Below are 22,062 nucleotides of genomic sequence, written 5' to 3' on the forward strand. Positions count from 1 at the left end.
GTAGAACAGTTGAAGTTCTTCAAGTTTTAGTTTTTCATCCGATTCTGCCGTTAAGAGCTACACCACTTATCCTAGACTGGCATTGTCTAACAGGCCATGACACTACCAAAGCTTTCTTAATGGGAATTTACTAGAATTAATAAAAACATCAAACTTTAAAAGCAGGTCAAAGAAAACATATTTTAAAGTTATATTTCTTAATAGAGCTGAGCACCATAGCTTTTAGGAGACATTCATCAAATAGTCCCTTTAGATTGAGATTTTTTAAAATGGCAGATTAATAAACTGGGCTCTGGTATATTGGACTGACTCAAAATGAAGTACAGTGGCCTGCTGTGGTTTTAAAAAAATCCATTGCTGCACAGCTATTGGTTTTTCTTAAAGCTTTTTAACAACAATGGATCAACAGCACAGACAAGGAAGACACATCGGGCTTCAGCTACAGACAGAACTAGCAGAATCACTTCATTGTTGGTTTTGGGCTTTTTATTAAGTCTCCTGAATTTCACCAGAGTTTAGCAAGCTTTAAAAGCCCAATTCAAGCCCAACAATAAAATCGAGAATGAAGAAAAAAAAGCATCTGATTTGATCAAATTTTTGATTTAAAAAACACCCAACACAGCACTTTGCAAGCCGCATTCAGGTTCACCTGAGAAAATGGCAAATTCAAAACAGAGATGGGAATTTTAAAAAAAGTAAGTCAGACAGAAAGACCACCCCCCTGCCAGTAATTGATTGCTGTGTCGACTGTGTTTGACACAACTGGTCTTCAGAGGCAGGATCAGAGCATTTCGCACACACACACGCACACAGGCATGACTAATCAATCGTCCCTGCAGCAACAGTCGACAGGCTGACTAGAGGATTTAAGAGCTTCCCCTTGAGGCTCTAGACTCATGTGTGACACTGCAGCACTGTTGCACATGCACAACTATTAAAATCATAAAAGAACATGACACTTTCTGCACTTCAGTAATACTTTGTTCACATTTTGTGACTCAATGCTACACTTTGGTGGACATGAGAAGTGTTCCCAAACACAGCAAAGCCTTTGATAAATGTTGGTAAGAATGACCAACCACTCTGATGTCAAGAAACTACAAACACTACAAGTACTCAATATTTCCTCAGAACCAATGTAAAAACAAGCGTGTGTTTTACTCACTGATCTGGGCCACTTTGACCACCACAGGGCTGGACTTCTTCTCAGCTGCCATGTGCCACCTTCCTCCTCCACCTGCGCTTTTTCCTCCTTTGTCGATGAAGGCGCGGACACGGCACACGTACTCTCCTCCGTCCTCACCGCTCACTCCTGTCACCCCGAGTCTGTACACCCCGGCTGCCGTTCGCTCCATGCTGGCCTCTCCTCGCCTCCCCTGTGCTACAGTGGAGGATGTGTTTGAGATCACCACCACCCCATTGCGCTCCATGGTGATGATCTCTCGGTCGTTCGCCAGCCAGGTCACTTCCAGGGCGAGGGCCGGCAGGTTGTCGATGCTGATGGAGCAGACGAGTGTCAGCGTGTTGCCGGGGGACAGCAGCAGAGAGGTGGAGGAGGGTGATGAGGAGGATGAAGCATTCACACTGAGGGACTGGCCTTGAGAGGAAAAAGATAAAATCAGTTCATCATGTTTCATGTGTACAGAAAACACACTACATAGACAAAATAAAAGGTTTAACAAACAGGACAGGTGTGCAATCGATGAATATTCAACAGACAGCAAAATGTATCAAACTAACACGGGAGCTCTGTACATACTGCAGAGAGATTCTGAACCCTATTGCATGAGCAAAACATTTTTCTGGTCTCGTGAGGTCACATTTAAAAGCTTTGAGCACAACCCTGAGGACTATTTCTGGTGAACTCCAGCCACAGCTTATCACCTACTAATACAATCCCACAGTGAAGGTTTGCGGTGGCAGGATCATGCGATGGGGGGCCAGATACAGAGAGTTCGCTGAAGAAAACCTGCTCAGGACTGCACAAGAACTGAGACTGAGGTGATGCTTCACTTTTCAGCACAATATCCTAAAGCAAGACAATGTGTGTGGCTTTAAGAAAAGTGTCTGACTATCTTTATCCAGTCAAAGCCCAGACTTAAACCCTACAGAGGATATGACATGACAGTTCAGACTCTTTGCATCCAAACTGATGGAGCTTTAGAGGATCTGTCAAGATGAATGTGATCAACTGCCCATATCCAGGTGTGAGAAGCTTGTAGAGATTTACAAGAAGTTCAAAGTTGTAGATACTGCAAAAGGAGCTTCTACAAACTACAGAATTATAGATATCAATACGTTAAATGAGATAATGTAGTTTTATTTGTAATAAATTTGCAAACATTTATTATAATAGGATATTGGATGTAGACTGGGGCGGCTATAGCTCAGTTGGTAAAGGCAGTTGCTTAAGGACCACAGGGTGAGTGGTTCGATCCCCGGCCCTGGCTATATGTCAAAGTGTGCCTGGGCAAGACCCTGAACCCTTAACAGCCCATTCCCCCTCCCCAGCGATGCAGTGCCGGTCCAAGCCCGGTAGAAATTGGGGAGGGTTGTGTCAGGAAGGGCATCCGGCGTAAAAACTGTGCCAAATCAACATGCGGACAATGATCTGCTGTGGCGACCCCGAACTCACGGGATAAGCCGAAAGGAGAGTAGTAGTAGTAGATATTGGATGTAGACTGGCAAAATTCTAATCAATTTAAAATGAAATCTAAATCACTATAAAGTATGCGGTATTACTTTCTAAAGCCACCTACTGTATAGCTTGCACACCACTTGTGATTACTTGTTTGCATCCATGTGTACATTACAACATCCAACAAAAATGTATCTAAAATTATTTTGCCATTTCCTTTTCAAGCTAAAATGCCTGACATTTGATAGCCCCACCATCTTCAAAGTGAATGTTTTCTGCTTTTGTTAACATTCAAAGACATTAATATTCTTAACTGCTAGTGAGCCCAAACACGCCATTTAAAGACGTCCCTAGTGCTCTAGGAAACTCTCATATATCACCTGTCCTTAAAGTCTTGGATTATAGAGCAAACAATAAATCACCTGATAATCTGACATGGAGAAGGAAAAAAAAATAATACTGCAGAAATACTAACAGAGACAGAAAACCACACATTAAACACTCTTAAAAGACTATGTAAATAGTTGTCTGTGAATGTCAGATTTAAAGTGTTTGCCAAAGCTTTCTTTCAGTAGGAATGTTAAAGAACTATCCAATCTTTTCAAAAGGGAAGTAAGCAAATTAAAAAAAGCAGTCAGTCTCTTCTGTGAATCTTGAAATCTACAGTGGGGTTGAGGGTGTGGATCTAGTCTCCAGTAACAACCAAAACGGCAGCAGTATGTGGGGAAGAGGGCTGCGCTCTATGGTCTCTGACACAGGACAAAAGAGACAAAAGTCCACTCTGTTTGACATTTCTCACCCTCTTTGCTCAAGTCTGTAAGTCAATATGAACTGACTGGGACACAATGGACCGAGACCCCTTTGTTTGTTTGTGTGTGTGTGTGTGTGTGTGTGTCTTCTCTGTGGTTTCATTACAAATCACTGGGCAGCTTCTAGCTCTTAAGAGGCTATGGCAACTGAAACCGATATAAGATATGGTGACCACGGCAACCACAATGAATGAGAGAGTGAGAGTGAGACTGTGTGTGTAAAGGGGCCTCTCTAAAGACAGACAGTGAGGGTCACGAGCCTCCCAGGACAGAGTAAGGAAAGCGAGAAGAAAAAAAGTCTTACAGAAGACAAGATGCCAATAAAATAAAGACAGCCTCACAACAGAGGGAGAACTCTCCCACGTCCCCGTCTATCTTGTAATCCTTTTTTATCCCAAACATCACTTTGTTTGCAGAAAAGTGCAAACACATGCAAACACACTCTCCTCTTTTTTTTTTTTTTAAAATCAAGAATCACGACTTCTATCTATAGGGAACTTGTCCACAACTACAACTCTAACCCCCATTACAACTTCAGCTATAATTACTACTAGTGCTGCTCCTTCCAATGTCAGTTGACCCCCTGGCAGTCAAAATGAATAGCCAGGGGACAATATCCAGACAAATAAAGAGAAAAGGGATTCTGATTGGACTGGAATCTGGTGAGATTGTGTTACCTGCTGCTTGTGTCTCCTTACACTAACCTAAGCCCAAGCAGCCATCTCTGAATCGTGCAGTTCACCTGTGGGTTAGGGTGGAACGTGACTTTATACGTAGGAAGTAGAAATAGTGCATACAAGAATCTATTTCGTCAGAATTAGATTGAATACTCATCTGTAGTGGCTGCCATCGCCAATTCTAAGAAGCTTTTTTTTCTAATCATGTAATTGATTTGTGCAAATTGTTTTTTTCAAATCAGAGAGCTGCGAGTTACCTTCCAGCTCTTCCGGCCTTTAATCATTCTCTTGGAGCGTGTAACATACATCATTCCATTTTCAAAAGTGAAAGTTTCAAAAGATGTCAAGTGATGAAAAGAAATCTGATAAAGTGCCACCCCCTCACCCACACCTGCCTCTGTGGGTAAACTCTGCAGCGACCCAGCTTTTACTTCAATGAACTGCAAATAAACGTCTTAAAGTTATGACTGTGGTTTTGCAACTGTGTGTGTGAAACTATGATAGGTGAGATCAAATTCGGAGTGAATTCATGCCCGCAATATGGTGAAACTAACACTTATTTGTATGTGAGCTTGATTTAGCCTTGTACAGCAGTAGCCATGAGGACTCACTGTATTCTAACTACAATATGTAGTTGTGTATATATTAGGCCCCAACTGATATGTGAGAATGAAACGTTGTGCCTTTAATCATGCATGCATTTATTTAATCATTTCTTACCTGCAGAAGGAACCTTGACAGTTCCCATCTCTTTTGTACTCTCCACGATTTTTGTCCAGCTGTCTTTTTCATGTGTCCATTCTGCTCCACTACATTTGTACGTCCCGGCATCCGACGTCATAACTCTGGATATCACCAGTTCAAACAATCCGTTCTTCCCGGGGACCAATCTGACGCTACCGTCGGTGTAGCGCCGGGCAAACTTCGCCCCTGTAGACACATCTCCATGAGGTCCAAACGTCAAGATTTCCTCAGACGTTGCCCCGCTCGTCACCAACCAGGTGATCGACAGGTAGGTGGGGAAGGTGAGATTCCGGGTGACACTGCAGGAGAGCGTGATGTCATTTCCCTCTAAGACTTCTGCGGGCAGTATCTGGGGGGTGACTGTGAGGGTGTTGGGGATGACTGGTGTAAAAAGAGACAAAAAAAAAAGGCAGGAATATGTATCACTAATATCACTACAAGATCAATACAAGAAGCTGCAACACACACGCACACACATCTTCCTGTGCTGCACCTTCTCCACCCCGCAACCCTTCAGCACTTTGATGTTCAACAGGGGAAAACGTTGTGTAAATATAGGAAATGAATGTGCCTAAGAGGCATGTCTGATTAAAAACAGTTCATGTAAGTCAACACCATGTCTCAAGCACAGTGTAGTGCTCTTGTCAAGGTCGCTGGCTGCAGGAGAGCTAAATGAACAAACAAGCAGCTCCAGATAAAGCTCTAAACATGTGAGTGAGTGAGTGTGTGTGTGTGTGTGTGTGTGAAACACACCCAGAGGAGTGTTCATAAAGGTTAATGACTCAGCTGCTCAGGTAACAAACCGTAAACTGGCTTTCCCTCTCACACCAACACATTTACCTCCAGTCTTTTCACTCTGGGCTAGTTTTGTCCTGACAATGAAAAGGTTCCAGGTTGATTTTAAATGACGTGTTGGAGATCCTGAGCAGGTCTTAACAGAACGGCTTTCACCACTGCTTTGCTTGTTTTTCTTGCTATGACACATAAGGCATGCTTGTGAGTCACTGGGTAAGACAAAAAGTAGAGGAACTGATTACTATTGTAGATCCTGCTGGGAGCATGACTCAAATGCATCATCATCAACAACAACAACAATAAACATAAGTTTAACTGCTGTTTTTCCACTATTGTGAAAGTTAAAAAGAATAGAAAAGAAAAGAAAAGAAAAAGATAGATGATTTTGCTTTGCATGCAGAGAAGACATGGGGGGTTAATAATAATATACTAAGTGTTCAGTCCTGAAGTGACTGCGAAGAACAAATTACGCACAGTTTATCAGCATCATATGAAACACAAAAAGTCACTAGAAATTTAAATCATGACTAAAAGCAAGGTTTATCTACATGCACTATGATGAATGCTAAATCTAACATTTTAGAGTAATAATCTCATCCCGAAAGACGAAATGGCGAAGATTTTTTTTCCCCTTTGGATACCAGTTCTAGTCATGTTCCAGACTAATCCAAGAAGTGGCAGATGGCTAGAAAGGAGTATGTTGTATGCAAGTATGTTGCTTTCCATTATGGGAATTACATTCACGCCACATTCACGTCCTGCGGGAAAGACCGATTTTTAATTGTTCAGAAAGAAACAACTACTCATCTCAGCTTTAATCTTACAAATAATGGATATTAGTGTCTTTATGTGGACTAACTGATGTTTCCAAAGACGGGCAGGGACATTACTGAATTCAAAGCGCTTTACAATGTTGCTCGTCATTCAACCATTCACACACCGATGGGGGTGGCTGCCATGCAAAGTGCTCATCTGACCCACAGGGAGCAACTTGGGGTTCAGTGTCTTGGCCAAGGACACTTTGACATGTACCCAGGAGGGACTGGGGATCAAATCACTGACCCTGTGGTCAATGCCAACAGAGCTACAGCCGCCCTACTATGTGTAATAAACTTCAATAGGGTTTCACAAAAGGGCATGAACATGTGAGCTGCCAGGTCACATTTGACCTGAAATGAGAAGAACACAATCTTAATCCCTGCTTCATCCAGCACTTTATCCATATCCAGTAGCATTTTGTCATTTAACCCTTAGATGCCATTTCTTATTTCTGAACTGGGGGTGATTTTTAAGTTTACTTCCATCAGAAATTACCACAACCTTGCATATATATATATATATATATATATATATATATATATATATATATATATATATATATATATATATATATATATATATATATATATATATATATATATATATATATATATATATATATATATATATATATATATATATATATATATATATATATATATATATATATATATATATATATATATATATATATAAAAAAAGTTCTGTCTAAAGGATTGAAAAAGTGGGAACTGAGAAAGAAACCTGAAGCCATATATAAAAGGTGTGGCAGGACCTGTTCAGGATTTTAATAGAGTCAATAAATTTTTTAAGCCGCCATAAAAAAAATTGACCAATTGGCACACCACTGTTTTTTATCCACAAACACACAGACACACACATACTGCAGAGAAGAGAAGCTTCCAGGGAGATACAAACCATGTTGAAGGGACATTATGAGTTATAATACTGTGAAGGAAAATTTTCCGTGAGAATGTTGTAATAATACCAACTGTAAACTAATTACTATTTCCATTTGGCATCGCAAGTTATTTTAGTTTTAGCACTACAGTTGCCTACACAGCCCTGGTGACTCAAGTGGGATGAAAAATGTCAGTTTCCCAACAGACTGTCATTTGGTTTAAAAATATAATACATGCAGGTGCTTGTTGTGGATCATATGCAACTGAATACAATGAGCGAATGCTGCTGTCGCTGGGCCAAACAAAGCTACAGTGAGCACACTTTAGACAAGACAATTCTACTGTAGCTTAGCTTAATGTAAAGCTATAATATAAAATGTTGTTCAAATCATTTTTAGTAGAAATATGCTCTGCAATGCATCTTTTGGAGGCGAGGTGCTGTTGATGCCTCCTGTGAAGTCAGGATCAGAGAACAGCACTGGCAGCAGTGCTGCCTCTAACAGCTTTTGAGTGAGGCTTGTGCTCCTAGCCAATAAGGGATTTTCACCAATTTCAGCATGATCAGTAAATTTTGCAGCTTCTAATTTATTGTAGTATTTATCGTAATTTGATAAAGACTTTTAGCTGAAGCAGTGCAGCACAGAGCAAAGCATCACGGATGGTAGAAGAGCATAGTAGAGCGGGGAGAGGGAGGTCTTGGTGGAGCAGAGTGGATTCATTTTCAGTCTCATGCTGGAGCAAGCTTTAGCTGCAATTTGTAGAAGCAGAAAACTCCAATTTAGTTAAATTTTTCTTTTTATTACCAACCAAGATCTTAAAAAGGGGCCAAATGAGGTCATGCAGTAAAACTCCTTAGATCCAAATGAGAGCCATGTTTTTAATTCAATACAGAGTTTTGCAAAAAAGTGATGTGTTTATGGTCCAATAATGTTGCCATGAACTCAGTGAGCTATCTGTAAATATTAGACTGGCCCTGTGATTTTTGGCTTGGCCAACATCATAACAAGTGCATTATTCTCGTACTGACAAAAGAAAGGCAAAACCTGAGTTATCGCAAGTTTTTTCTATGATTACTTAGCAGACTTAAACAGATTTATATTACACATACTTGTATTACTACTTGCATTGATTTTCAGGAAAGTATATGACATCTGAGAGTGTTAGGATCTATTTTATGTATATAATGTATATAAAGTGAGAGTATCCACATGACAGTAGTGGACGGACTTGTAGTGGAAGTTCGAGCCTACATTGCTGCTGCAGTGATGTGAGCATCTATGGCAGATAACAAAGGCAGGACGAATAATCTGCGTTTTGCTCTATCAATTAAAATTAGCCTGAAAGGAGTTTTCAAACCCTCAGCAACCTCTACTTCACTTGTCTCTTACATAACCAAACAGCCTCAGTGGGGCGATGGGAGCTCTGTGTGTGTGTGTGTGTGTGCATGCGCTGATGAATGTGGTGCACAAGTCTCGACTGGTACACACCCTCCAGCAGCAAATCTAACTCATCATCTCTGTTAACGACTCACTGTCTCGTTCACAAACGCACAAACACTCCCCTCTTCGCTCTCTAAAAAACACACTACTTGCTAATACATATGCTCTACATACACACGACACAATCTCTTTCACACATAAACAGCGCTGCCTAGTTAATTCAGGTCTAAATTTAACAAGGTGTCTGGGGAGCCGTGCTGGGAAAGCGGCAAGCAGCTGAACATGATGGTGTATTATGGAGCTAACTAACCTGCTGTCAGACAATCCCTCTTTGTGACTTAATTTCTCAAATGTTCCTGAAACCCCTTATATGTGTCATTCGTAAGAATACAACTATTGTTCACTAATATCCTGTGTGTTTGGGATTTAAATCAATGCAGGCATTAAAATGCGTGTTTAATTACTAATTACTGCAAGCGAGAAACACAATTTGAGTGAAGAGAACATGCTGACTAGAGCTTTTCTCAGAAAATAGTCCAAACTGTGCAGAAGCGAGGTATGTAGATAATGTGTGTGAACACAAATCTGTGTTAGTACAGGCCTGAGTCAGAGTGGATTTTGGACTTCCTTATTGGACCGACCCTTCAGAGTCGGTTGATTTCCGTAAATAATGAATCTAAGGTCAAACACCTGGAGCAGCCAAAGTAGTTTTCCACTATTAGAGCTAAAACTGCAGGACTTAATGAAGCATGGGGCTTTGAGATTAACTAATTATAGGACATTTTGTTTGATATGATGTGATATGAAATCAAATACCACAAACAGTGGGATTTTTAAGACTTGGGAGTACTTCATACTCCCAAGTATGAAGTATTCCCAGGGGGGGGGGAAATGTGGTTTGCACACCCACGTTTTGTGGTAATAACCTATCTACAGGTTAGATAAGATAAGAGGTTAGACAGCTCTGAATACTGCACTGAACTCCTTATCAAAATTCTGTCGAACCTTTTAGAATGAAATGATCAAATATCCTTCCTGAAACTAGCAACTTAAGTCTGACTAATGCTTATGTTCAGGGAAGTAAAAGCTCTTGTTGAAGGACAGGTAAAGACAGTTGGTCTGGTTAAACATTAATAGGTGAACAAGGAAGCACTTTCAATATTTATTCAAATTACAGCCTCAAGTCCATCGAGAGCAAATTTATAATCCATTCTTTGTAATTGATTCAAGCAAAAATGAAAAAAAAAAAAAACAGGTGCTGCCTGTAGACTTTCAAAAGCCAAAGAAAAGTTTCTTTGACATATCTGATAGTAAAAGAATTGTCTCAATGCTGTTGGTCAGATGAATTAGTTAGTGAAGGGCTTCAGGAAGGTGGGATGGGTGTGTTTTATGCTTACCAAAATAAAAACTAAATCAATTAATCAAGAAAATAACTGGTCATGAAAATTTGTTGTATTCCTAAACCTTAACTTAAGTGCTTTTGTAGCCTAAGCCTTGATTTAACACACACAAAAAAAACACATACAATAATATTTCCAGCAGATAAGGCTGCATGAGGAAGTGCTTTATGTGATTTTTCTCTTATCGGCCCGAGCGCTTCTGGATTTTATCCTCATTCTTGTTTCATTTGCAAACACATGATTCGTACTGACGGTTGCATTCTTGTAAAACAGGTTATGTTTTTGGTTAATTGTGTTTTGTATGCAAATGACTTAGTTATGTTTCCCCCCTGCTGTGCCGCTCCTCAGCATCTTTTCTCATTATGGTGCTCAATATGATACAAGAGCCAAGGCCAAAATAAGCAACGCAATGTTAATGCGATATTAAAAAACGGGCACTTCCTAAATTCTATGGAAGTGTTATTTTATTTATGAGGTCATACAGCTTGGTAAGTTTGTAATACATGATTTGACAGACAACTATTAAGATTATTAGAATACACTATGTTCATAGTAGAACAGAAAGTCAAGAGCACTGCCAGATCAGACAATTTTTTTAACGCTGTAAATCTGCTTTTAAAAACATTTAGTGTAGCAAAAGCTGTAGGTGGTAAAATTAGACATAAAGCACCATTTTGCTGACTTTTACACTCATCACTTTAAATCTGAAACAAGAGACTCCGCTGCTATGCTGCTCTCCTTTGGTTGAAACATCCAAGCATGTTATGTCTGAGATATAATAATAGAGACAAACCACAGTGAGTGATGTCACACATTAGGGCTTTTTCCATCAGCTATCTGCTATGACATCCATATCAGGTGGCTACGGTCATAACTGATGTATTTCAGGAACTGGGTGTAATGCTATAAACTCACTAACACAGTGCATATGGCAACAATATTATAGGAAAGGTTGCACCAACTTGACTCTTGGTTTGAAGGAAATAACATATACCGTAATACTAGTTAAATAAGTTGCACACGCACACACACATAGCTCAAATCTGTATTTTAATGTGTAGGTTATGTTTGGTAGATACCCAATCAGGCTAAATGTTTGACAGATGCCACCAGAGGTGCTCAAAGGCCTGCATTTCTCCTTCCACATCTTGGTGAGGACAATAATTCAAACTAGAAGCAACTGTTGCCAATGTTCCCACTCATTATACCAGAAACCATGTGAGATTAACCATTTCTCCCTGTGGACTGCTTCCATTCTATGCCATGTGATGGTATTTATATCCGTCCCCAGCCTTTGCATTTCACTGTCCAATTTTCTGTCTCTCTGGCCCTCATGTGACACAAGCCAACTACTCCCACCTGACATCTGCACCCAATCACAAGTGTGAGTGTATTGAGATTTACAGGGTGTGTGTGTGTCTGTGCAAAGACAAATTTTCCACCAGTAATTGTCTAAACCCAGCAGGAGTGTGTGCGCAGCAGGATATAACAATGCAGGCTTCGTACACACACTTATAAAATCAGTTAAGACAGCTAACCCAGGTCAGAGGACTTGCTATTACAAATAGGAACTCGTAAAAAAGACAAAGACAAAACTGATAGATACACACACACACACACACACACACACACATCTCCCATACCAATGAGTTGGACCTGAGCCTCGTAGTTGCCGCTGTAAACGGAGTCGGTGCTCGGGGTTTGACACCAGTAGAATCCGGCGTCCTGTGATTTCACCTCCGCGATCTTCAGCTCCACCTCGTTGTCTAAAAGCCTCGCCACAGAGATGTCGCCCGACGCGACGTGCTTGCTGTAGGAAGGGTGTGAGTAGGTGGCGTCAAAAGTGGAGATTATTTTTGTCTTCGGTGCGCTCGGCGTACTGGAGATAGTCCACTCAAAATCCTACAGGACAGAGTGGGAGAATAATAATACAAGTACTCAAAGTAATAATCACGACCAGTGATTTTGGTGACCCTGTCTGGCTTTACAGTTATGTGAAAATTAATTACACTTTATAATAAAGAAATCAATTTATTCATTGTCCCCAGAGGACAAATCTATAAAGGGAGTATTAATCTGTTTACTGAAAAAAAATGCATTAACAAAAAGCTTTTAACATTTTTTTCACAGTTTTATTTCCACATCCTGTAACAACTGTCCTTCTTCTAAAGTTTCACTACAGTACCTCAATCAAGTGGTAAATACTCCAACTAATTCACTTTAATACTCTTATCTTTCCTTCAAGGAGAAGTAAAGAGCAGCAACAAAGCTTTGCCCTTTTCACCTTTAGACTTTTCCTTCAAACATATGGCCTGACGGTCACAAACCCCAAACAGATAAGCACGTGTCAGTGAAATTTACCTGCTCACTAGGTCCTGAATAATCATTGACATCACATCTTATGGAGACCGGCTGACCCTGCACCCGGATTAGTGGACCGGGAGGTACCTTGACTACTCGTGCCAAGCATCCACCTTTAGAGACAGAGAAAATATCTTTGAAAATGATAAAAGAACAAGTTTTTAGTCTATTCCTGTAGAAATAAACAGTGTGTGCTGAGTTGGTTCTTTGAAGGGTCCATCCTAAGCTGGGGACACACCTGAAGACTTAAGACTTAAACAAAAAGACAGTTCATAATGCAACACCTTCAAAACAACTCAGGCTAGTGAGTTTTCATCCATTACAGGATGGCAGTAGCACACATTGTGGAAAACACGGTGCACAACCCGTCAGTCAGGACAGAAAGGTCTAGCAGTAACAAACATGCAAATCCAGTGTGAACAGAAATTACTTTGTGTTGTTTTACCAAAACAAACATGGAGCAGCTTCCAATGTTTCTACTCTGGGGGCTGTGGTCAAGTGTGGTGCAAAATGGCAGGGACTGTGTACTAACAACTACTTTGCACAACACACATTTTCAGTAATTATTTTCTCTGACAACTGAGCCAGACTGGGAACGACACGGAACAACTAGGTCCGACTGAGCGTCACAACCAAATCACATTTCTAATTGGCTGTGTGTGCCGTCTTTAGTCTGCAACTTCAATAAGCAAAACCCCTCTGATCTGATAACGAATCAAAGATTTGTGCAGTGATTCTATCCACATCCATATGTGGAACAGCAAATCAGTCCCATCAAAATAAACAGACTGAAGACGCAAAACATTGTGTGTGTGTGTGTGTGTGTTTGTGTTTGTGTTTGTGTTTGTGTGTGTGTGTGTGTGTGTGTGTGTGTGTGTGTGTGTGTGTGTGTTTTAATGGGAGGCTTAACGACTAATAACCGACATTAACTATTAGAGATAACAGATGCCTCATTGGCCAGGTTTAATAAAGTTAAGTCAATTGAGGAAGACAACTTGGACTAAAACTGACATGGACTATTGACAAACAGAAAAAAAGGAACAACTCTACACGAGGGTCTGCACACAATGGCCCCATTTGTTTTAGCTTGCAAAACCGAAACCAACATGTACATACAGAGTTTGCTCTAACTTGTGTGCAGTTAAGTGGTATTGATTATAACAGATGGTGGTAAAACCTGAACCACAATGTCTGTGTACACACACACACACGCCCACTTCATTTTGTTTGGCAAGAAGAGGGAATGGTGGTCATGGCAAGACTCCAAGAGATTTCGAAGATCAGCCGGAACAGAAACAAACAGCAAGAGGCTCTAAAAACAGTGACTCTCTAATTTATTTTTTTTGTTCATTGAATAGATTGTGGCGCCGAAATGCTTTGCATGGTTTGCTTGTATCGTATCCAACCATCAGGTTGCATTCCTCCTCTGTCAAAGTGAGTGTTGAGTGTTAAACTCTCGTGACATTCCAGCTGAGCGAAGCATGTAGCGGCACAACAGAGCTGGTTGAAAGTGAAAACAAGCTGCGGACTGAAGCTCATATCTGCACTCGGCTGAAGGTGAAGTGGAGATGCTCGAGTACTGTACATGATGCTGGCTTTGTATGAAATAAGTTTTTTTTAAATAAAATGCGGACAAACACATTAGCTCCAACTCAGGGCTCAGCATACTCTAATAATTCAGCACTATAGATAACTAATGAAATTCAGAATACAGTATTTAACAAATGAGACTTATTTACAACTTTTCAGCTACATAGATTGTTGTTTTTGTCATAAATTGTTAGTTTTCACTCAAAAGAAAGATTAAACTTGATTTGATTTGCATTCTGACTTTCCTTTTTGGCCCTAATTGTCTTAGACACTGCACCTCGCCCCTCATCTCTGTTTGAGGGTTAAGACCAAAGGCTACATTAGCTGCCTGTAATGTGCCCACATCTCCAACAAAACCGTTTGTAGTCCAGTTGCATTGTCGGGTTTTACAAGGAGGTGCAGTTTTTAAAAAATTATGACGCTTGTGGTTCGTTTTTGACACTTTCCAACCGAATGCAAAGCTAAATCAGTGAAGTTCTCCCATTTCTTTAAGAAACCATTAATAACGTTTAAAATCACTGCAAGTTACTATTTAACAATCTTACAAATGGCTATTCTAAAGTAGCTGAGCATTAAAGCTGTGAAAGGACTGAATGTGTCTGTAAACAAGTATCAAGTACTACAAGTTGGCAGTAAATGCTCGAGCTGATTCTTTTTTTTTTTTGTTACCTCACCATTGGAAAAATTGACCTTATTTCAATAATAGTAATTATGCTGTATTTTAATTAGGAGGAGGTCTTGTTTGCTTAAGACACACTAACAACTGGCAGCTCTGACATGTTTGCAGAGCAAGAAGTGTTTTTTCCAAAGGTTTTCTTTGCACCACGGATCAGCTTTGTTTAAGGATGTGCTTTGTAACGAGCCCTGTGCTTGTACGAGCCATCAATACTTGAGCAGGAGCATCAATAGTTGAGTTTTTTTGGCAGGTGGCCTGGTGTTATGTGTGTGAGCCTGCTGAGTGTGAGCTTTTTTTTCTGCTTTAGTAAGTAAGAATTCACACTGAAATAAGAACAGCATAAAACTTACTGTATTTCCTAGCGTCCGCTTACCATGTCTGTCAAAAGTAGTCTGCTGTTTAATTCATCTGTTAACTTTTTGAACTTCATTTCCGATAAGCCAGAGAGATTTCCAAATAGTTGGTCTCTGGGGAGTCTGACAGCTACAACACATTTGTAACAGTGGGAAAAAAAATGAATCTTTTAATACTTTGGAGCTTTGATGTAAAAAAAAAAAATTTAAAAAAAGGATAAAACTTCAAAATCTACCATGGGCTGTTGTCACACCTCAAGCTAATAAGTTATTCCTGCTACTCAAAGAAAATCCAGTATAAGGCGAGTCTGAACCACAACATTTCTGCACCACTGAGTTCTTAAGTTAGAAAATTCTAAGTTCAGAATCACTTCCCGGAGTATTTTTTAATATGCATGACTAATGCAAATGATTGTCCAACATATGCAAAAAAAAAAAAAAAGCAGAACTAAAAAAACCTCAAATGGTTATTTCCTTTATGCAATGTGTACACTTTACTTTGCATTTAAAAAGGCCCAGTAAGACTGCAGTATAATGTATGTACAGTACATAGATTGTGTGCATGCTGTGCGCGTGTGTAAAACTGATAGCACCATTCATCACTTAAAATGAGAGACTGCAAGATGCTTCACCAGGTGCTGAAATTTATGGTTTTCAAAGTCAATTTCCATCCTGTCTGTCTCTCCTGGAACAAATGCACAGCGAGTGGAGCCTGAAGACACCCAGGATGTGTGATACTCGACTAAAATTTTGTTAAAAACAAGGCCAAAAAATCTGATATTTAGCCTCACAGTGGCAAGGGAAGACATGTCTGGAGCTCCAGCTGGAGTTGGGTGGGTTGAGCCCTGAGAGCTAAGTGGCTGTTTGCCACCTGTTCATCTTATGTGGAGCGGTAAAACCAAATCCAGGCTTTGCAGTTATATGTGACACTCCTTTGTTTATGATTGTGTGCTGAAACATCAATGGGAATATGGAGTGAGATGGGAACCTTTTCACATATCTGAGGCCACAGAAAAACGCTGATAACTCATCTGTTTTGATACCAAAACCAGTTAATGAACCGATCAGATTTTTCCTTTAATCCAGGTGTCCAGGAGTGTCCAAATCTAGTTTTGGCAATACCCTCTTAATTGTGCAAGTCATTGTCTGCTTTCACCAGTGATGAGACAAATGCACTGAGTTGTCATGTGTCGGCAATACATCACTGTACAGGAAAAAAAATGCAAATGCTCTGTGTTATTACATAAAAGGAAGCGAAAGTCTCGCCAAGAGTCAAATATCATGCCAAGGTGGTAAACCCAGATCCTTTTAGTGTCTTTCGGGACTTCCTCAGACCACAGAGCAGTTTATCTTTAGAGTCCCTGCATGGTCCTGTTTTGTGTGCGTCTATATTAAACTGAAGCAAGCGTGACAGTTGAACAGAGCAGTAATTTGTATACTAAGAGGCAACATCTCCTTCTGCAGGAATAGATGCTGGAGACATTTGATCATCTTACACTGCAGTAATTTAAACCTAGTCCCCCTTTCTCTCTTACTCACTCACACAAACACACACCTGGTGCATTTATTATGCTCATAAACATGTGGCAACTTCAGCGCTCTGCTTAGCCTGGTTCGGCCCTGAGGTAGAAACCAGGACAGTGAATAAGCTCCGGTTTGTCTCTGTGGTAAGAAAAAAAAAAAAAGAAAAACAGACTAATGACTAAGCACCGACTTAGTCAGCCTGCTTTGACTTTGGTATGGATATACTCTGAATAATAAGTGTAATCATTAGCGAGCCTGGCTAATGGGCCCTTGTCAAAGCTGATCACCTAATGTTGGCTAATTGCCCTTGATGGAAATACAGTCAGAGTGCACAGGATGATTGGAAGAAACATTTCATACTTGGTCTTTTTCTCTCTCACTGTGCCACTTTCCAGTGTCCATCAGTCCCTATATACACAGTTTTTCAATGGATATTGTCTTGAAGCTACGTAATTGTCTCACACACCGACTGGAATCCCCATGATGGGTACTGTAACTGGTCACCCACTGAAAATACTGAGACAGGCAATATGGCCCTGTGAGGAGAGACTCTTGTGCCAAACTCCATTTAACAACCCGTTATTTTCGCCTTTTCCCTTGTTCTATCAGGCAAACACCGCTAAGAGCACAGTTTGTGGGACTCATTTCAATGAGCTGAATTCGCTCTTCAATTCGGCGTTCAGTTTGTTCCACATGAAATCCAACTTTTGAATGCTGTTAGCACCTTGAACCGCTTCAAATAGCCCGTCCAAATCCACAGCGGGTGGCAGCAGCTAGCATTGGGAACCAGTTGTAAAAGTTTCTAAAGAATTTAAATTACGTACTGCTCGATTGATTTAATATACGCCGAAGGGGCCAATGTGTTACATTTATGTCGAACATGCTTTGAATTATCGTGTTGAGGCATGTGTGTTTGCCGAAAAGCACATACGGTTTCAATGGACACATTTTTTAGCAGGGTTTCGCATCAGGCTCCTGACTGGAGCACGACTCGGAGTTAATTAGCTATTAACAGTCAAGAAAAGACTCGTTTCTTACCGAGCGCGAGGAGCCCAAAAGCTAATGTGAGGAGACACCTTTCCATGCTCGTTCTCTGTTATTCCACGCTGATTTTTCCCCTTAATTCCACGTCGTTTCCTTTGTCCAATGTATGGAATAATACAAGTCCTCTCCCGCCGCCGTCGGACAATCCAATAAAAGTCTCCGGTGTGTGCAGTCAGTCCGTGCCGCACACCGGGCGGAGCCGCACAGCAAAACGGACGCACACAATGGTTCCTAATCCACTAATGAGTCCGAAACCCAACGGGGAGGCACGTTCACACTGTGCACACGCTGACACCAAACCGGTTTGTGTGAATGCGTGTGCATGGGAGCGAGGGGCGAGAGACTGACGAGATTGGGAGAGAGAGGCTGGGGAGAGGAGAGGGGAGAGGGAGAGAGAGCGGCCGGAAGTAAGGTGACGGACGAGGAGAAACTGGGAGGTCCCAGGTGGTGGAGAGAGAGAGATGGAGTTTCTATCAATCACTGTCCCGGACTTCAGTTCTTTCAGACTCCTCCCTAATAAGGTTTCATGTCTGTGTTCTTAGTGTTTTGGGAATAAAAATACATTTGAATTTCTTCAAAACAGACTCGTATTGGAATTATTATAACCAGGTCTCCCTCTAGATTTCACTCATTGTTTTTCTGAGACCGTCAATTTATACCAAACATTTGGAAACAATACCTGTATTTTATATTAGTATTATTAATCATTTTTACTATTGTAATAATGATTTTTTTTTTATTTTGTTGTTATTTTTTTAGGACTATTTGCATTTCCTCTGTTCCTAATAATGAAAGTAAAATATAAAAAGTGCTGAATTTGATCTCAAACACTGGTTTGCAGTATTCTTTTGTTTTTAAAACACTTCCTATATCTGCAGGTCTCTTTTAGTTTTAGTAAGATGATAAACAACAAAGTCAAAACTATGTAAGCTGTCAAAAACATGTAGTAGGACCAGTTACCATGTTAGAGTGACACTTAAGAGGACAAAGGTTGAAGGAGCAGGGGAGAGTTTAGGGCAGGGACTCAAAATACATGTTTTCTAACTTCACAGTTTTACCATAGGACATATATTTTTTGTATTATACAAGCAATGTAATTGTACAACAAAACCCAGTTCCATGAAAAAAATTTTGTTTTGTTGACATAAAAATTGTCCACAAAAGTTTACTGTGGCTCAGAAACATTGAATCAACGCCCACATTTTTATTTTCCTTGCATGTTGCTCTGTCTAACAAGAACACACACTCCTGTTGTGAGTTACCATCCTGCATCCAGACACATGTTGTGTATGTACATAGATCCACTGGGCAGGGCAAAGTTCAGCCTTCAGTCAGTCTCTCTGCAGGCACAGAGAGAGGGGCAGGAGGTGGGGAGGAGGTGAGACGATTGGGGCTGCAAGCTCGGGGTCAGAGGTTAAAACGTCATGGGCTGCAGCTGTGATACATTTGAGTGTCCTATTTTTAAAGTGTGTGCATGTGTTGCAGAGTGGAAACGTGCATGTGCGTACTGTAGATGGTCTCAACATGGTGGCATCTAATGAACTAACACACACACATACACACACACACACACACAGGAAGCAGTCTTCTGTTATCAGTCATTAACCAGGGTGCTGGATCTGGTTCTAATGGACTAGATGATAAACCTCTAAACTTCTGAACTTGATGTTTCTTTCCCACTTGACACTTGCTTACCCTAAAAAAGGCAAATATTAATGGGACAATATATAGAGTCACAATCCGTGCGTGGAACCAAAAAGTCAGAAATTCTTTCCGAATTTGTCAAGGTTGTAGCTGTGAAGCTTTTTCTTGCAGTGGTGTCAAAAGTTTAAACATTAAGCTCGGATTAAACATGCAAACACAGGAAGTTAAAGACACTAACCGTGCAATCGGACATTTCACCTGACAGCACAGTAATGGAAACACAGAGCTACAGCACCATCTCCTGGCTACACTTTACTGCTGCTATCAAAGTGGAACATTTACCTCCTGGTGGTGCCATCACATTTTTTATGCTTTACTATTTCACACCTCAGCAGTCAGCAACAAAAGCTGCCCTCTTTTCTAATTAAAAAACTTCCTATTATCATAAACTGTACAATCCTGACAGCTCGATAAATTAAAAGATGACGAAAGGTGTAAACTTAAGAGCAGCAGTAACTTTTCTTTCACACGCGCTTTTACTATCTGGCTCATTTATGGATTTGGGTTTATTTACACTATTGTTGTAAAGGTCTTAAAGTCTCATTTGGAATATTTCTGAGGAGACTTCAGGCTTTCTTCAGCGCTTCCCAGACGTCGTCTTTCTCTGTCCCAGTGATGTCATACTGTCACACTCTATCATATTCAAATCTGGAGTCTGAGGACATCAGTCTCTGGCAGTCAGTTGTTTATTGAATTTCATTTAATAAGCATTAGCAATGTGCTTGGGATCACTGTAATTCTTAAAAGCAGAAGTGTTCTCAATCAGACCCTTTTCAGAAAGATGGCATGATGAATTAAATCCTGTCGGAACTTTTCAGCAGTCACAAGACCATCAATTTTAGACAGTATCACCAGCAACGCTTAACATTTTGGAGAAAAAAGGTGATTTTTGTTTTGCTTTTACTTTTGAACCACAAAAGCAATTCCTCATTTTGAAAGAGAAGGCTAAATCATTTAAAATATAAAATTCCATAGAAGCTTTATGAAGATAGAAAACTTAAGATACAAATACTTTTATCTTATCCGATATTTAGCTGTTATAGCCGTTTATCAAGCAATTTATAGAAAAAACTGCAGAAATCTCCTAATCTTTAAATCCAGAAAATGTATAATATGCACGGGAATAAAAAAATTAACAAATAATTTTCTCAATTTACAATAAATGCTTTTGTTTGGTTTGGCTTATGTTATCACAATGACACAATGGTTTCATAGCAAATGTAATGGTGGCCTAAGACTTTGGTAGTATCATGCATATTTACATCTACTTCTTTCACTAAACCTTTAAAACAGCATTTTACCTGTGGGGCAACTGTGGTGCAGGAAGGTAGAGCGGTTGTCCACCAATCTTACAGTTGTTGGTTCCTCCTCCAGTCACATGTTGAAGTGTCCTTGAGCAAGACACTGAACCCCAACTTAGTTGCTCCCAGTGAGTGTTGGCCAGCGACATAGCACCTCCCCCCCTGGTGTGTGTATGTGTGTGTGTGTGATTGTGAGTGTGAATGGGTGAACAAGAAGCAGTGTAAAGCGCTTTGAGTGCCAATAGGTAGAAAAGCGCTATATGGATGCAGACCGTTTACCTTCAAAAAGCAAACACACTTAAATTATCTTCTTGACCACACAGAAGTGATTACTACTTAAACATTGAAAAAATTGCTACAGTCCTATTGATGTTTACATCAATAGACGTAAGCTCTAGGGTGAATTCGCTTCAAATGAATAATCAAATGTCTCTTGTCAGGACTAATGATACGTTTTTGGTAAACACAGAACTCGGGGTGATTGGAATTGGGGCACCATCAATCATAAATAATCATAATTAATAATAACAATCATAGGTGGTGGAGTGGTAAGCACTGTCCCTGGTTTGACTCTTAGACCGCTATGGCTTTCTGTGTCCACTTTGCATTTTCCTTCCGTGCTTTTGTGGGTTTTCTTTTTAGGTACTCTGGTTTCCTACCAGTCTAAAGAGATGCACGTTAAATTCGAAGTAGATGTGAATGTGAGCGTGAAATTTAACACCATACCAACTAAACCTAATACCTTCTGAATAATCACTAGAGTAAAGGTGATGAGTTGTTTAAGTTTGACATTAAGCTTCCTTTTAATTTACCTAACACCTCCTATTAAACTGTTTGACAACAAGAGAACAAACTAGGGGAATGAAACGTGTAAAAATATGTTCACAGCAGCAGTGTGTGGGTGTCTAGCCACAGCAGGAGAACTTAATGAGACAGAGAAGTGGGACGCAGAGAGTAAAGATTGTCAAGATACAATGAAATGTATAAAAACCAATGTCAGTAGACGACCCCACAAAAGATGTGCCAAGTCCTTAACTCAGAATTTCACAGTTTTTTGCTGCCATGAAGGTGCAAGTACAAGAAAACCTTCAGCAGACACACACAGTCACAGACATACACACCATCTTGCACTAAGCAGCTCGGCACATACAACAAACACTCAAAACCACAACCGCATTTTCAGCGAAAAGACAGGATATGCATATGCGAGTCACACACACATATACACACAAGGTGCATGATTCTGTGCCACAGAAAAGCTGCAAAAGTGAAAATGACGCAGTCTG

The 22,062-nt window shown here is 40.3% G+C and overlaps 1 protein-coding gene across 2 annotated transcripts in view; it reads right to left on the reverse strand.

Annotated features, from left to right (window-relative positions):
• Window positions 1-18,147, reverse strand: part of ptgfrnb (prostaglandin F2 receptor inhibitor b) — a 57,235-nt gene extending 39,088 nt beyond the window's left edge. Inside the window, exons 1-5 of one of the 2 annotated variants that reach the window (XM_067493161.1) lie at window positions 17,766-18,146; window positions 12,585-12,697; window positions 11,867-12,125; window positions 4,845-5,249; window positions 1,166-1,597 (exon numbers count right to left, since the gene is read on the reverse strand). In XM_067493161.1, coding sequence (XP_067349262.1) covers window positions 1,166-1,597; window positions 4,845-5,249; window positions 11,867-12,125; window positions 12,585-12,697; window positions 17,766-17,811 — 1,255 coding nt within the window. In that variant the 5' untranslated portion in view covers window positions 17,812-18,146. Of the gene's footprint in view, window positions 1-1,165; window positions 1,598-4,844; window positions 5,250-11,866; window positions 12,126-12,584; window positions 12,698-17,765 lie in introns of both variants that reach the window. The other variant, XM_067493162.1, reaches the window with a different exon arrangement.
• Window positions 18,148-22,062: the final 3,915 nt, after the last annotated feature.

Source organism: Channa argus, chromosome 23 (assembly GCF_033026475.1).
Source record: "Channa argus isolate prfri chromosome 23, Channa argus male v1.0, whole genome shotgun sequence".
Lineage (NCBI taxonomy): Eukaryota > Metazoa > Chordata > Actinopteri > Anabantiformes > Channidae > Channa > Channa argus.